The sequence below is a fragment of the Vombatus ursinus genome, unplaced genomic scaffold (assembly GCF_900497805.2).
Source record: "Vombatus ursinus unplaced genomic scaffold, bare-nosed wombat genome assembly UNPS02009918.1, whole genome shotgun sequence".
Classification (NCBI taxonomy): domain Eukaryota; kingdom Metazoa; phylum Chordata; class Mammalia; order Diprotodontia; family Vombatidae; genus Vombatus; species Vombatus ursinus.
In genome coordinates this window covers 1,342,446-1,356,773 of record NW_020949696.1, presented here as the reverse complement: position 1 = coordinate 1,356,773, position 14,328 = coordinate 1,342,446, and the positions used below count along the sequence as shown (strand labels likewise).

Sequence of the window (14,328 nt, the reverse complement as noted above, 5' to 3'; positions counted from 1 at the left end):
TCATGCTAGAAGTACTACAGATATTTTTCAAAAGGTCTAAAACTTCTCTTACTCCTTGAGGAAGAGAGATGTGACATCTACAGAGATAGTTACAGTACAATAAAGAACCTGACTGAGGGACAGCATGAAGTGCCAGATAGAAGACTGGCCTTTGAGTCAGCAGGACCTGGGTTCAAATCCTGCCTCTGACATTTTAGATCTATGCCCCCAGGCAGCTCTCTAAGACTTTATTAAAGAATTACAAGTTGTAGTTGGTACAGGGATTTCTCTATACCAAGGAAACCTCACCTTCTGCCCTAACTCTACCCCTGCCAAAAAATATAAATTCCTGTGTACACACCAACCCAGACCTTTGCTTATAATCACACAGACACACAGACACAGACACACACACACAGAGACACACACACACAGAGCCCAAACTCACAGATGTGTACTCAGATGCACACACCCACCAAGCAGAACCCTTTGGGGTTCCAGATGGCTTCTTTGAGGTCTGAGTGCTATTGGCCTCGCCTCTAGCACCCTACCACCACCACCCCCTCCATGGAGGCTGGAGCAGCTGCTCCGAGGGAGGGATGGTTGGAAGGAAAGGGAGGGGGAATGTTTTTAAGCTTCTAAGAGTTTTCGTTGAAAGAGACTTTAGATATGATCTAGCATTTTACAAAGGGAGAAACTAAGACCCAGAGAGTTTAGATGATTTGTCTATAGTTGTAGTGGAACTCAAACCCAGGTCATTTGATTCGAAATCTAGCACTTTCTGGAGAAAAGGACCCCCCCCCCCCGACTAAGGTGGGGTGTGAGGTTGGCCCCAGGAGGGAGGGGGGCATAGATTCCGGGAGAAAAGGAGCCCTGGGAATGAGCTGGGCTGTGTGTGCCGGTGACAGCCGGGCCTGCTCTGTGTCTCCCCCTGCCTCCCTCTCCAGTCTGGTCCGTAGGCACCGCAGGGAATGGTGGTGGGGGTGGGGGGTGGTGGGAAGAAGAGATGGCCGGATGTTTGGCCGATCGGAGCTCGGGACCGAGAAAGAAAGATGAGTCCTGGAGAGGGGAGCAGGATCTGGTCTGTGTCATGGGCTGCTTAGGGGGCCGGGAGTCTGGGTCCCAGGGAATGAGCCTCTCCCCCACCCACTCCTTTTTCTCCCCGCCCCCCTTCCCGAGTCTCAGCTCTAGTACTGAGCTGACAGGGATAGGGACCCCGGGGAGGTCGGGTTCCAGCTCTGGCGCCCAGCAGAGTCTGTTGTGGGGAAGGGGAGAGGAGGAAGGGGGAGGGAAAGAATGGGGATAGCCTTGGCCCTGGGGCCCCGCCCCCCTCCCCCCTCCCGCCTAAAGCACTCTAACACTTTATGAGCCCAGCGGAGTTCAAGTCAGGCTGGTTGCAGAAGAGACGCAGACAGAGACTGGGACAGAGTCTGAGATAGAACAGAGAGAGGCGCAGCTGGCGGTGATGAAGCTACAGACAAGACTCAGAAAAAGAGATGTGTTAGTGGGACAAGGTCTGAGACTGAGAGACAGGGAAAGAGAGATGGAGAAAGCGACAAGACAAGAAACTGAGAAGCCGAGAAAGCAAGCTTGGGATAGAGAGAGACAGAGTCAGAGACAGAAGCAGGAGCGGAGAAACTGAGTCACAGTTGAAGAGCAATAGAGAGGAGGAAGAGGAGGAGGGGAGTGTCCGGCATTGACAGAGACTGAGCCGGGTTTGAAGCGGGACCCTGAAAGGCAGAGCGAGCCTAAGAGCAAAGTGGGGCGGGGCGGACCCCCGGCTCCTGGGCCCAAGCCAGGCCCCCAGCTGCGGACCGGGCGGGAAGAAGAGACTTTTGGAAAGTGAGCTTCGAGGTGGGGGGCCGAGGGCGCTGCACTCTGTGTTTCTGTTCTTCCGGCTGCCCCAGCAGACGGCCTGACCCCCGCTCGCAGTCCCGGGACCCCCCCGGAAGCCCCGCCCCGGCGGCGGGCGGAGAAAAAGACCCGACGCGGAGAAAGGGACACAGATACACGGAGTGACACACTGAGAGGGGTGGGGGGTGGGGGGAGAGACAGAGACGGAGAGAGACGTACGCAGCCAGAGACACCCCGAGACAGAGATCTACACTCAGACAGAGAGACCCACAGACACCCAGAAAGAGCCAGAGAGAGCCCAGAGGCAGCAGTCTGGGAACCTTCGAGGGGCCGGCCGGCCATGCTAGGTGGGCAGCGCAGCCCCCCGGGCCCTAGCCCAGGCTCCCCCTCCTCACCAGTCGGGTCTCCCCGAGCTTCCCCGCGCAGCTCCCCCGGGCTCTTCAGGAAACTGCTGGTAAATCAGAGCATCCGACTGCAGCGTCGTTTCACCGTGGCCCACCCTCTCTGGTGAGCGTGGCTCCGCACCTTGGGGACTGCCCCAGGGATGGAGGGAGGGGGTCCCGGGAAGGAGGGATCTTTGGGACCTGCCAAAGAGACAAGTACCTAGACCCACACACTAAGCCTGAGGGAGGGGAAAAGACCAATAGAAGGACACCGGCAGGTGTAGACGTAAGCAGAGAGGCAGAGGCAGAAACAGATGGCAAACTTGAGACCAAGGCCAGGATATACATCCCTGGGACTCCAAAGATAGAGAGGCAGAGATTAAAACTAAGAGTTGGAGAGGAAGGCCTCCAGGCCAGACAGAAAGAAACAGAAATGGAGGCCAGTGGAAAGAGATGGAGACCCAGAAAGAGGCTGAAATGGAGCACCAGAAACAGAGGCTCAAAGAGAAACTAATAGAGAAAAAAAAGTGATGGGGATGGAGAGACAGTAGAAAGCAAGAGGCTGTACTCAGAGACTGGGAGACTGGGATGCAGCTGGTGTCAGAGACAGAGGCAGGGGACACAGACCAAGGGGCAGAGAGAAGAGCAGAAGGCTAGACCAAGACGGGATGGGGGTGGAGGAGCAACTTCTGGCACAGGAGGTGGGGGTGTGGGTAATGTGTCCTTGTCCTCTCTCCTTTGGCTCCGTGGGACACTTGGCCCCACCCCATCCTTGGCTCTGGGACAGCTACTGAGAGCGCCTGGGTCCTGGTGGCACAGGCCCAGGCTAAGTGTTGGGCTAGGCTCTGACCTGAGTATGAGAATGGCAGAGAAATCCTCCTTCAGACAGAGTAGTGGAGGGCCTGGGGGAGGTCCCTGAAGACCCCAGAAATGAGATGTGTTTGGAACAGGGATGGCTGGGCTCCCTCATCATAGGGCCCAAATGTGTCCCTCTGTACCTGATATCACAGCTCTGCTGTGTCAAGACTTACCCCGGAACTCCCAATCTCTCCTCTTCTTTTCCCTTTCTAGGCTGCCTCTCTCTGGGCATCCCCCTTATTAGACCCTATTTCTGGGCCTCATGCCAAAGGGTCAGAAGCTTTGAATTCAGGGTCAGAGCATCGGGGGCAGCTAAGTGGCACAGTGAATAGAGTGCTGGCCCTGGAGTCAGGAGGACTCAAATCCGGCGTCAGACCAAACACTTGACACTTACTAGCTGTGTGACCTTGGACAAGTCACTTAACTCCATTGCCTACCAAAAAAAAAGAAAGAAAAAAAAAGAGTCAGAGCATCTAGGTTCAAAACCCGATTCTGCTCTTCTGTGTGCTTTGGAAAGTCATTGAACATCCCAGGGGCTCCAATCACACCTCTAGAAAATGAGGGGCTTGACCTGGCTCATCTCAGGGCCTTTCCAGCTTTAATCTTAGTATCTCCAACAAGAAATCTGCTCCAGACCAATCAGTCAGTGGGAAACTGCCTATAGCTCCTCCCAAGGGCCAGAGTGTTTGGGGACAGGCACCTGGAGTTTAAAGATGCCCATTGTGGACCCACTTGCTCTCCTCAGTTCCTAGGCCCTATAGGCCTCATTTTAATGCTCCAAATAAGCTGGCCCTAAGTGGGTTTTCCCACCCCAGAACCAGGAGGGGACTGTATCCTTCCCAGGTCTTCATCTGGTAGGAATCCCATAACAGCTCCATTCCTTCTGCCTTAGTCCTATTTCTAATCTCTACACCCCACCCTCCCCTCCCCACCACACACACACACACACACACACCCTACCCATTTGCCTCCTGTTTCTAAGCTGTCAAATCATACTAGGAGAAAAAAAAATGGGCTGGGGCTAGAGTTTCAGTTTGGGGCTGGGGAAGGGAGAGGACAGCAGAAGGAGTGAATGCTGTCTTGGGCTCCATTGAAGAAAGCATGGTGTCCAGAACAAGGAAGGTGTTAGGAAGAACATAAAGTGCAGAGCATGCAGAGCTAGGGAAAGATGCAAAGCCTAGAGAAAAGACTTGGGGTGGGGAGAGGGGAAGGGTGTGTATGTGGGGGAGCACAATCACCATCTTCAAGCATTTGAAGGGCTGTCGTGTGGAAGAACAATTAGTCTCTCTCTGCTTGGCTGCCGAGGGCCGATCTGGGAGCAATGGGGAGGAGGGGTAGTTTCAGGGAGGCAGATTTTGACTCCAAGTAAGGAAGAACTTTACTATTTGAACTAGCCAAAAGTGGCCTGGCCTGCCTTGGGAGATAGTGGGTTCCCCATCATTACAACCCTTCAAAAAAGGCTACTTGCTGGGGACATTGTCCAGTGAATTCTTGGGCAGATAAGAGCCAGACGGTATGGTCTCTGATGGAAGTCCCAGCTCCCATCACTACTGGGAAAGGAATGAAGCTCGGGTACAGAGCAGGGAGGAACTTAAGGTCATCGAATCCAACTTCCTTGTCTTATGAATTTTACAGGGAAATTGAGGCCCAGAGAAGCTACTGGCTTGTGCACAGTTGTAAAGATAGTAGGGGGCAGAGCCCCCAACTTCAGCTGAGGAGGCTGTAGTCATTGTGCTTCAGCATAGTACAAGGGAAAAAATGCTGAATTTAGTCAGAGGCCTTGGGCTCAAAGCCTGCCTCTGCCATCGGCTGCCTGTGTGATCTGGAAGTCACTTTGATTCTCTGAGCTCAGTTTCTTCATCTGTAAAATGGGGCCTTGGATTAGATGTCCTCTGAGCTCCAGTCCATCTCTAAATCTATGATCCTGTGGCTTTGGACTCCTATTATATGGTTCTGTCTCCACCTTGGGTGCTGGCCTCTGATGCCATTGATTCTCAAGGGGTGTCCTGAGAAACTTCGCTAGGACCAAACTTTAAAGAACATGAAAGAGAATCTCAGAGGGAGTCTGCTATATCCTCCCTTCTGATTTTCCTGGCCCTGGGTGGAGGTGGGGACGGAGGAGACGTTGGGAGGAACTGCGTAGATACATAGGCACAGGGAGACTAGCATTTCTGTGCTTCAGTGGTAGAAGCAAGGGGTCAGGGTCAAGCTTCTCTCCCAGGCCCTCTGAGCTCTAAGCCAGGGGTGAGCAGATGTGTGGCTCCTGAGGGGCCAGGCAGGGGGCCAGCCGGCAGAGTCTCAGCTCCCTCCCCGGCCCTGTAGGCACCTGCCTAAACAAGCAGGGAAGGCTCAACTGTTTGGTGGAGCTGAGGCCAGGGAAGTCTGGGCCTGGAAGCTTCAGTCCCCAGACAGCCGAGATTTCCCGTGGTGGCAGGAGTCTGAAGGGCAGGGCTTGGCCTGGCCCAGAAACCCCAGCTTTGGGAGAAAACAAAGAGGATGGAACCCTGTCTGTAGGGTGGCACCCCACCCCCGGATCCGGAATGGGCGGGCAGCCAGGCAGAGGGCCAGAGGCTGGCCGCCAGGCTCTGACTCTGGCTTCAGCTGCCACAGCTCCACACTGGCCCCTTTGTGCCTGGGCTGGAGTCCCAGTGTGATAATATCAGCTGAAGCTCTAGGGCACCCCTAGGCACAGGGTGCTCTTGGCGGGACCGGAACGGGGGAGGGTGCCCAGGTGGGCCTGTGATGGATTGACTGAAAATGTGGCATCTGTGTGTGTGTGTGTGTGTGTGTGTGAGAGAGAGAGAGAGAGAGAGAGAGACAGAGGGTGTGACTGTGTGGGTGTGACTGTGTGTGTACATTTCTGTGGTTGTGTCTGTACATCTCTGTATATGAGTGCCTAAAGGAGTATGCACAGCATAGTTTGTGAAGGTGTATATTCCTGTGAGGGCGGGTGTCAAGTGTCTGAGTGCCTATCTCTGAGATTTTTTTGTGGGGGGAGGTGGAGACAGAGAAACAGAGATAAGAGGATGAGGAAGGGGAAGGAAGGAGAGGGATAAGGAGAGAGAAAGAGAGAAAGAGAATGATTAGAGAGGAGGACAGAGAAACACAGAGAGGGGAGAGAATGAGAGAGACAGAGATAGGGGAGAGAGAGAGAAGGAGAGACAAGAGAGAGAAAAAAGAGAAAGAAACAGGAGGGGAGACAGAGAAGAGAGAGATAGGAGAGACAGAGACAGTGTTAAGTGAGAGTGGTGTGTGCGTGGGAGGAGCCATACAACAGGCTTGCTGGGACAGCACAGCAGGTATTTGCTCTGGTTGGGATTGGTCTAAATGGCTGCGTAGGGCCCTCCATCTCTGAGCTTCTGGGTGTGTAACCATCATTGATCAACAAGCATTTATGCAGCACTTTCTCTCTGCTAGACGTGCTAAGTGGGGGAGATAGAAAGGCAACAAAGTCCAATGTTGAGGCACAGTAGATAGAATGGTGGATGGGTTTATTATTGTCGTTTGTCCTTCGTTCTCGAGGACCATGACATCAGGGAAGAGATATCATGACTTGCATGTGAATTGGATTTAAGTGAGGGAGGGCTGTGCAAAGTCACCAGCCTCACACTCTCCTCTGGAGCCCTCTGGCTCCCGTGGCCAGATATAGATCAGGATGACTGGAGATGGCCAGGACTGGAGTTTAGCTTGAGTTCAAATCCTGCCTCAGATAGCTGTGTGAAGATGGGCAAGTCACTTAATTTCTCCCATCCTCAATGTCTTTATCTTTAATACCTCATAGAGTCGTGGTAGGGACCAAATGCTATATAAATGTAAGTTTCTGCCCCCTGGGAGATGACATTCTATGAGGAAACTAGGGATATGTACAAGTAAATACAAACTCTATGCATAGTAAATGTAAGGTGATTTCAGGGGGAAGGCACTAGCCACTGAATCAGTCAATTAACAAGAATCTGTTAATCACCTACTGCATGCCATGCCTTGTAATAAGTCTCCATCCTCCACCCAGCTGCTAAAGTGATCTTCTGAAAGCACAGGTCTGGCCATGTCACCCTACACACCCCTTCCACACACAATCAACTAGGATCAAATATAGAATCTTCTGTTTGGCTTTTAAAGTCCTTTAACACTTCTCCCCAGGGCAGCTAGGTGGCTTGGTGGATAGAGCACTAGCCCTGGAGTCAGGAGGACCGGAGTACAAACTGACTTGACCCTTACTAGCTATGTGACCCTGGGCAAGTCCCTTAACCACCATTGCCTCCAAACAAACAAACAAAACCTGTCCCCCTCCTACCTTGCATTTTACTCCCTTCCCTTTATTCCATGATCCAGCCACTCTGGCCTCCTTGCTGCTCCTCACACAAGACACTCCATTTCTGGACTCCAAGCATTTTCCCTAGTTGTTCCCCAATGCCTCACCGTGCTCTCCTTCATCTCTGCCTTCTGACTTCCCTAACCTTCTTCAGGCCTCACATTAATCCCACTCTCCTCCAGGGTAATCTCAGTGCCTTCCCTCTGAGCATCTCTCCAATTTATCCCGTATTTATCTTGTACAGACAGTTTTATCCACGTCTTTCCCCTTAAACTGTGAGCTCTTTGAGGACAGTGACCATATTTTTGCCTTTCTCTGTAAACACTTAATAGAGGTCTGTTGATTGACTGGGCACCAGGAATACAAATACAGAGGAAAATGACTCTGCCTTCACAGAGTTTAGCAGTTGGGAAAGAGTGATCTCAATGGAGATGAAAGAACAAGTGTTACACATAATGGGGGGTACGGGCTGCCCAGAGTCTCATTGTAGGGTCTATAATATCCCATGGAGGCAATTTCATTTTTCAGTTGAAAGAACAATGAATTTGGAGACACAGGAACTGAGTTCAAATCCTGATTCTCCTTTTACTTTTATGACCTTGGGCAGTCCTCCCTAGGCCTCACTTTCCTCATTTGTAAAACTAGGGGGCAGGGCTGCATAGCCTCTGAGGTCCCTTCCAGTTATAAATCTTTTTTTTTTTTTCTAGGCAATTGGGGTTAAGTGACTTGCCCAGGGTCACAGGGTATGAGACCGCATTTGAACTCAGGTCCTCCTGACTTCAGGTCTATACACTGCGCCACCTAGCTGCCCCCCAGTTATAATTCTATTCTCTCCCTTAGGGAAGATACTGCGATCTTTACCCCTTCTCATCCTTGTGCCTACCTTGTCCCCATTCTCCCTCAGACACTCCTCCGAGGCCTTCTAACATTTCATGGGTACCAGCCCACAGTTTCAGCGGTCCATCTACATGTCATCTCTCGCTTTTGGATACATGGCCAGCCCCGTCTCCTTTTATGGTCATTTATTTCCTCAATGATTTCCCTCCTGACTTTTTAACCTTTTTTGTTTTGTGGACCTCTTTGGCACTCTGGAGAAGTCTATGGACCACTTTCTCAGAATATTGTAATTAAATGCATAAAATAATAGACATAGGACTACAAAGGAAATTGATCATATTGAAATATATATATATTTTTAAAAGTTTCAAAAATTTAGAATTCACAATCTTATAAAAGTGAATGCTGAAAACTAAAAATTAATTAATTAATTAATTTTTAAAAAATTCACAGATGGGGCAGAGCCAAGATGGCGGAATAAAAGCAGTGACTTGCTTGAGCTCTCCCCCAAACCCTTCCAAATACCTGTAAAAAATAGCTCTAAACAAATTCTAAAGCAGCACGACCCAGAAACAAACAGAGCGAAACAAAAAAATTCACAGATCCCCTCCCTTAGGGAAAGCCTACCATAGTAGAGAGTGTTAGGCTTGATGTCAGGGAGACCTGGGTTCCTAGTCTGTCTCTCAACTGTATTGGCTGCATAAATCTAGGCAACTAATTCGGTTGATTTCTATATGTCTCAAGCAACTCCCTGTAGATTATATATTAAGTCATAGAGGGATTGCAGTATGTATTGGTGATGGCATTTTTCCATGCCTGTGATAAAATCATAGATTCTTGCAAATATTAAGGTCAGCAATTATTATTGTTATTTTCCCTCCCGTGTTCCACCCCCTATCCAAAATCCAGACCTCTTTATCTACTGTACTATCTTGAGAGGTAACCTCTCAGGTGGGGAGTGGGGAGTCCTGGGCAGGGTGTCAGAAGACCTGGGTTCTAGTCTGCCACTGATGGAGGGAGTTTCCACACCTGGAATTTCCCCATGATGATACAATCACACATCCTTCCTTTTTTTTTTTCATATTCCCTATGCCACTTCTTATACATATTCATCACTGGTGGCATTGCAGTATTGCAGAGAGAATGCTGGACTTGAGGTCAGAAAGACCTGTGTTCAAATTCCACCTTTAACACTAGCTGTTCAAAGTTGGAATGAAGGGGAAGAGGGAAAGGAATGAACATTTCTTAATTTTATACAACGTGCCAGGCACTGTGCTAAGTGTTTTATAAATATTATCTCATTTGATCCTCACAAGAACCCTTAGAAATAGATGCTGTTATTATCCCTATTTTACAGTTGAGGAAACTGAGGCAAACAGAGATTAAGTTGGTGTGTCTTGCCTGGCGTCACACACCTAGTAAATGTCTGAGGCTAGATTTGAACTTAGATTTTCCTGACTCCAAGTTCAATCCACTGGGCCACTTTTACGGGATGCAGTGTGAACAAAATGGATACTGAGACCCCTTTCAACTGAGGTTTTGTGATTATACTGATTATTATTAGAAATATACTGTGGGCTACTTGCACACGGGGTGGGTCTATCCACTCTCCTCTAGGTCATCCACTACAATTACTCAGACCCTGATGTTCTAGGATATGTCAAGACAGAACCCGACTCTATGAGTGAGAGGGGTTGGGATAGGCTATGCCTCAGTCTTCTGAATGAATATTAAGATTAGGTTTAGACGCCACCTGCGGGGGTGGGGGGGAGGTGAGGGAAACACCAAGAATGCTGTCCTTGGATTGTAGAGTATATGCAGAGGAGAAATGTGTCATAAGCCTGGAAAAGTAGACTGGAGACAATTTGGGAAGGGTTTTAAATGCCAAGCAAAGGCGTGCATAATTGAACAGGACAGTGGCATGGTTAGCCCTCAGCTCAACTGCTGAGGACATAAGTATGAAAAATGATAGTCTCTTACCTCAGAGAGTTTATAATTAAAATGTTAATCCTGTCTTGCTAATCCTGGAGACAGTATGGTACATTGGAAAGACCTCTGGAGTCACAGCATTTGGATCATCTAATTTCCAGCTGGACTAGCCACTAGCTGTGTGTGACCCCAAGCAAGTTACTCAACCTCCGTGCGCCTCAGTTTCCTCATCTGTAAAATGGCACAGAGAGGTTGGATCAGATGATTTTGGAAGTTTCTCCTAGCTATGCCCATGATGTGATCTGATGGCTTGGACTGTAGGGCACTACTCTGAAGTATGATCCCAGGAGAGAAAACCTTGCCCCCAGGGCAAGGGTCAGGCTAGAATAGGGCAAGCCAAGATTCTCGAAGATTCAGGGACTAGAAGCTGCTAGCAGGGAGGTCCTCCGGCCCATACTGAATTCAGGAAGGAAAGAAAACCACGGTCCTCATTAACCCTCCAGGTTGCTTTCTTCCCTGCCCCATTTCTCCAATAGGAAGGATTGGAAGCTGGCCCTAGGCCACGGGTGGATGTTATTAGAGATTCCTTTCCTGTGTGGGATAGTCTCGAAGCCCGAAGAAATCCCATCCAACTCTCAAATTGTGATTTTAGGCAAATGAGTAGCAGAAAAGAAGAAATCTCTGGGCTAAGGATTGGGGGGAGGAAAAGGGTCAGAGGAAGGAGCAAAGCGGGTGAGTACTCTTCGGGAACTCAGCCCTGGGTCCGCAGCAGTGACGCCTCATCCCGCCAGGGGGCACACAGACCCTGTTCTTCCCTCCCCATTGTCCCTTGGATTTTTTTTGGGGGGGGGACGCTGGAGGAGGAAGACGCGGGAGGGTGAGGGGAGCAGGGCCGCCCCATCGGGACTTGCAGAGGGCCACTGACTGTGCTCAGAATCAGGCAGTGTGGGCCTCAAGCTTCGCGACCCAGTCCGTCCCCCACCCCCAAGCCCCGGCCGCCCCGTGGAGCCTTCTGCGTCATGGAAAGCGCTGCCTCTGACCCTCAGGGCCCCCAGCGGCCTGGGCCGGCATGGGCGGGGCGCGACGTCCGAGCTCCGGCTTCCTAGCTGCAAGTTCCAGTACTCCATTCCTCCCTCGGCCCGGGCTGGGAGAGCTTAATTAACCCTTCCTGCGAGTCTTCTCAGAGGGGGGAAACTGAGGCAGAAGTCTAAGGGGACTGGGGCCCACCCCGGGTGGCTGGAACTGGGCTAGTTCTCACAGAGGGCGTTGCCTTCCCGCGGCCCCTGCGCTTCTAGGATCTTCAGATTCTCGTTCTGAGGCTCTCCATCCTCTGGGAAAGACACTCTCCCCACCCTCAGTAGGTGCCCAAGCTCCCCGTCGGGGGTCCAAGCGCACGCCGGCCCTCTCGGCGCGGCCCAATCAGTGACTGAGTTTGTCACGGCCCCGCCCCTGGGGCAGGGTTCCTGCCCACTTCCCCGGCCCCATCCCCGCAGGGAGGCTGAGGTGTGCCCCTCATAGGATTTCCAGTCCCCACGCCTCCGGCCTGGCGCCAGTAGTCCGCGCCCCCCGCCCCCCGCCCCCCACGCCGCCGGTGCCGTCCCCCGCTTCCCTGCCCACCCCTCCCTCCACGCCCACATCCATCGCTCGCCCAGCCCATCTCTGGGAGGCCAAGCAGGCTTTTTCTGGACCTTGGAAGGTGTCGGCCTCCCCAGTGCGAGGCTCTGTGTCTATTTCCAATAGTAATAGCTCCTAGCTGGGTTGTGCTTTTTTCATGTCCATTTGATCCTTTACGCGCGCCTGGGAGACGGGGTGCAGGTACTATTTTGTCCATGTAGAGGCTAAGGCATAATAAAGAAGGGAATCCGTCACCTGGGTCTCCTGACTACAAGGCTAGGGTTCTTTCCAGGGCATCACGGCATGTGCATGCATCTCGACAAGTATGGATTAAGTGCCTGCTATGTGCCAAGTTCTGGGCTAGAACCCGGGGACAGGGATGGGTTCTGGCCCCGTGATGTCATTGGGATGGGGAAACTCTCTCTGCCAGTACCGGTCGGCATCTCTTCTACAAATCAGAGTCTTAGAAAGCAGTCCCGGAGATAACAAAAGATAAAAATGAAACAATCCCGTCCCTTAAGCAGCTAACTTGCATTCTATCGGGGGAAATGATATGTGCACATATAAGCATTTGTAAAACTCATATAACAGTCAATAGAAGGCAATGGGGGAAGCCGGAAGCTGGGGGTTCATGAAAGGCCTCAGGAAGGAGTTGGCCTTTAAGCCGGGCTTGAATTCCATGAGGGAAAGGTGAGAAGAGAGTGCATACCAGTCGTGGGGCACAGCGTTTGCAAAGGTACGCAGACAGGAGATGGTATGTCATGAGATATAAATGTATGAGGAACAGCTAGAATACGAGTTTTGAGTAAAGCGGAAGAATGTGCAAATTAAGGCTGGGAAGATGGGCTCAAGTCAGTCTGTGAAGTCTCTAAATGCCGAGCTGAGTTTGGCATCCTCGGGGAGTGTCTGTGTGTATCCATATGTGGTCGGTGTGCATCAGTATGTGGTCAATGTGAGGGTGTCCGGTTGGGTGCGCGTGTGCGCGGACACGTCCCCGGACTGACCTTCCCCTGAGCCCCCGGGCTTCCCGGGTCTCTGATTCTCCTCCCTCTCCTCCGCCCCCAGGCCGCCCAGCCCGGCTTTTTAACCCTTCCCTAGCTCCCGCTTCTGAGCTCTGCAGCGTAGTGGGTCCGGGGTCTCTGGGCAGCGCAGAGTTAAGAATGAAGGGGTGACGTCACGGCGGGGGGCTGGCCGGAGCGCGCGGCCGGAGGGAGGGACGGGGGCGGGGAGGGGGGCGCGTGGCCGAGCTCGGCTACCCCGAAGAGCGGCGCGCGCGCCCCCCCCTTCCCCCCTCCAACCCCCTGCCGGGCCCGGGATCCTCGCTCTGCTGGGCGCTGCTCAGCCCCGGCCGTCAGGGGGGGGGGGGGGGGGGGGGGGGGGGGGGGGAGGAGTCCCGAGCATGCGCCCCCAGCCCGGAGCCCCCAGCCCCGAGCGCAGCGCAGCGCGGCGGCCCGCGGCTCCTCCGGCCCGAGCCGCGAGCCATGTCCCCGCCGCGCTTCGGGGCCCCCAGCAGCTGCTGCGAGCGCCGCCGCCGCCCGGGGAGGAGGAGGTGGAGGGGGCGGAGGCGAAGGCGCAGAAGGCGTGAGTCCCGCGCTCCGGCCCGGGCGCCACTATGAACCTGCCGCCGGGCAGCGGGGGCGGCCCCCAGACCCCGCTGCGCCTCGGTGGCGGCGGCGGCGGCGCCCACCTCCTCGGCTCGCCCTGTGCAGTCAACCGGCCCATTGACATCGTGGGGAAGCGCCGACGGTAACGCCCTGGGGGCGGGCTGGGAGCCCCGATCGGGACCCGGGGGAGGCTGCGGGAGCGGGTCTTCCAGTCTTGCTTCACGTCCTCGGTTCTGCGTGGAAGGGCCTTTCCATCTCGGGCATTCCGTGTTCCACGTTGTGAGGTCCTTTCCTGCTCGGTCGATCTAAGTTGGAAGGTCCATTCCAGTTTTAAGGACCATCCCCTGCCAGCACTGCCATTCGGATCTGAGGTCTCTTTTAGTTCTGACGTTCTCTGTTCTAAGGACCCTCCCTCCCAGCTCTGCTATTCTGATCTAAGGTCCCTTCTAATTCTGACGTTCTCTGTTCTAAGGACTCTCTCATTCTGAGGACTCTGGCATTCTAAGTTCTAAGGTCCCTTCCAGTTCTGACATTGTTTGTTCTATGACACACAGGTATACAGCTCTGACATTCTGGGTTCTATGATCCAAGGACCCTCCCGTATCTGACATTCAGTATTCTAAAGTCTGGTGCCTTCTACATCAGACATTCAGGATTTATTTCAACATCTCTTTCAGCGCTCGAATTCTGTATTACAGGGGACCTCCCAGCCCTGATAGTCTATATTCTAAGGGCTGTTCTGCTCAATTGGGAACCAGGATAAGCACCTTGGGGACTGGGCTCCTGGAATGAGAGCCTGTGTCATCTTGGGCAAGCTTATTCCCCCTCGGGCTTAATTTCCCCAGTTCTGACACTGTTCTAATGCCCCTTTATGTTCAGAATCTCAGTGGAGGCTATGGGTACCACGTGGGTAGGGAGAAACAGGGGCTGCAGCTGTCTTCTGGCCTAAGATTAGCCC

General features: G+C 52.6%; 1 protein-coding gene across 2 annotated transcripts in view; it reads left to right on the top strand.

Moving 5' to 3' along the window:
- The first annotated feature begins 1,369 nt into the window (after positions 1-1,369).
- The window catches only part of PDE4C (phosphodiesterase 4C), a 38,411-nt gene continuing 25,452 nt past the window's right edge, over positions 1,370-14,328 (top strand). Inside the window, exon 1 of one of the 2 annotated variants that reach the window (XM_027853053.1) lies at positions 1,370-2,340. In XM_027853053.1, coding sequence (XP_027708854.1) covers positions 2,174-2,340 — 167 coding nt within the window. In that variant the 5' untranslated portion in view covers positions 1,370-2,173. Of the gene's footprint in view, positions 2,341-13,431; positions 13,513-14,328 lie in introns of those variants that run through there. The other variant, XM_027853054.1, reaches the window with a different exon arrangement.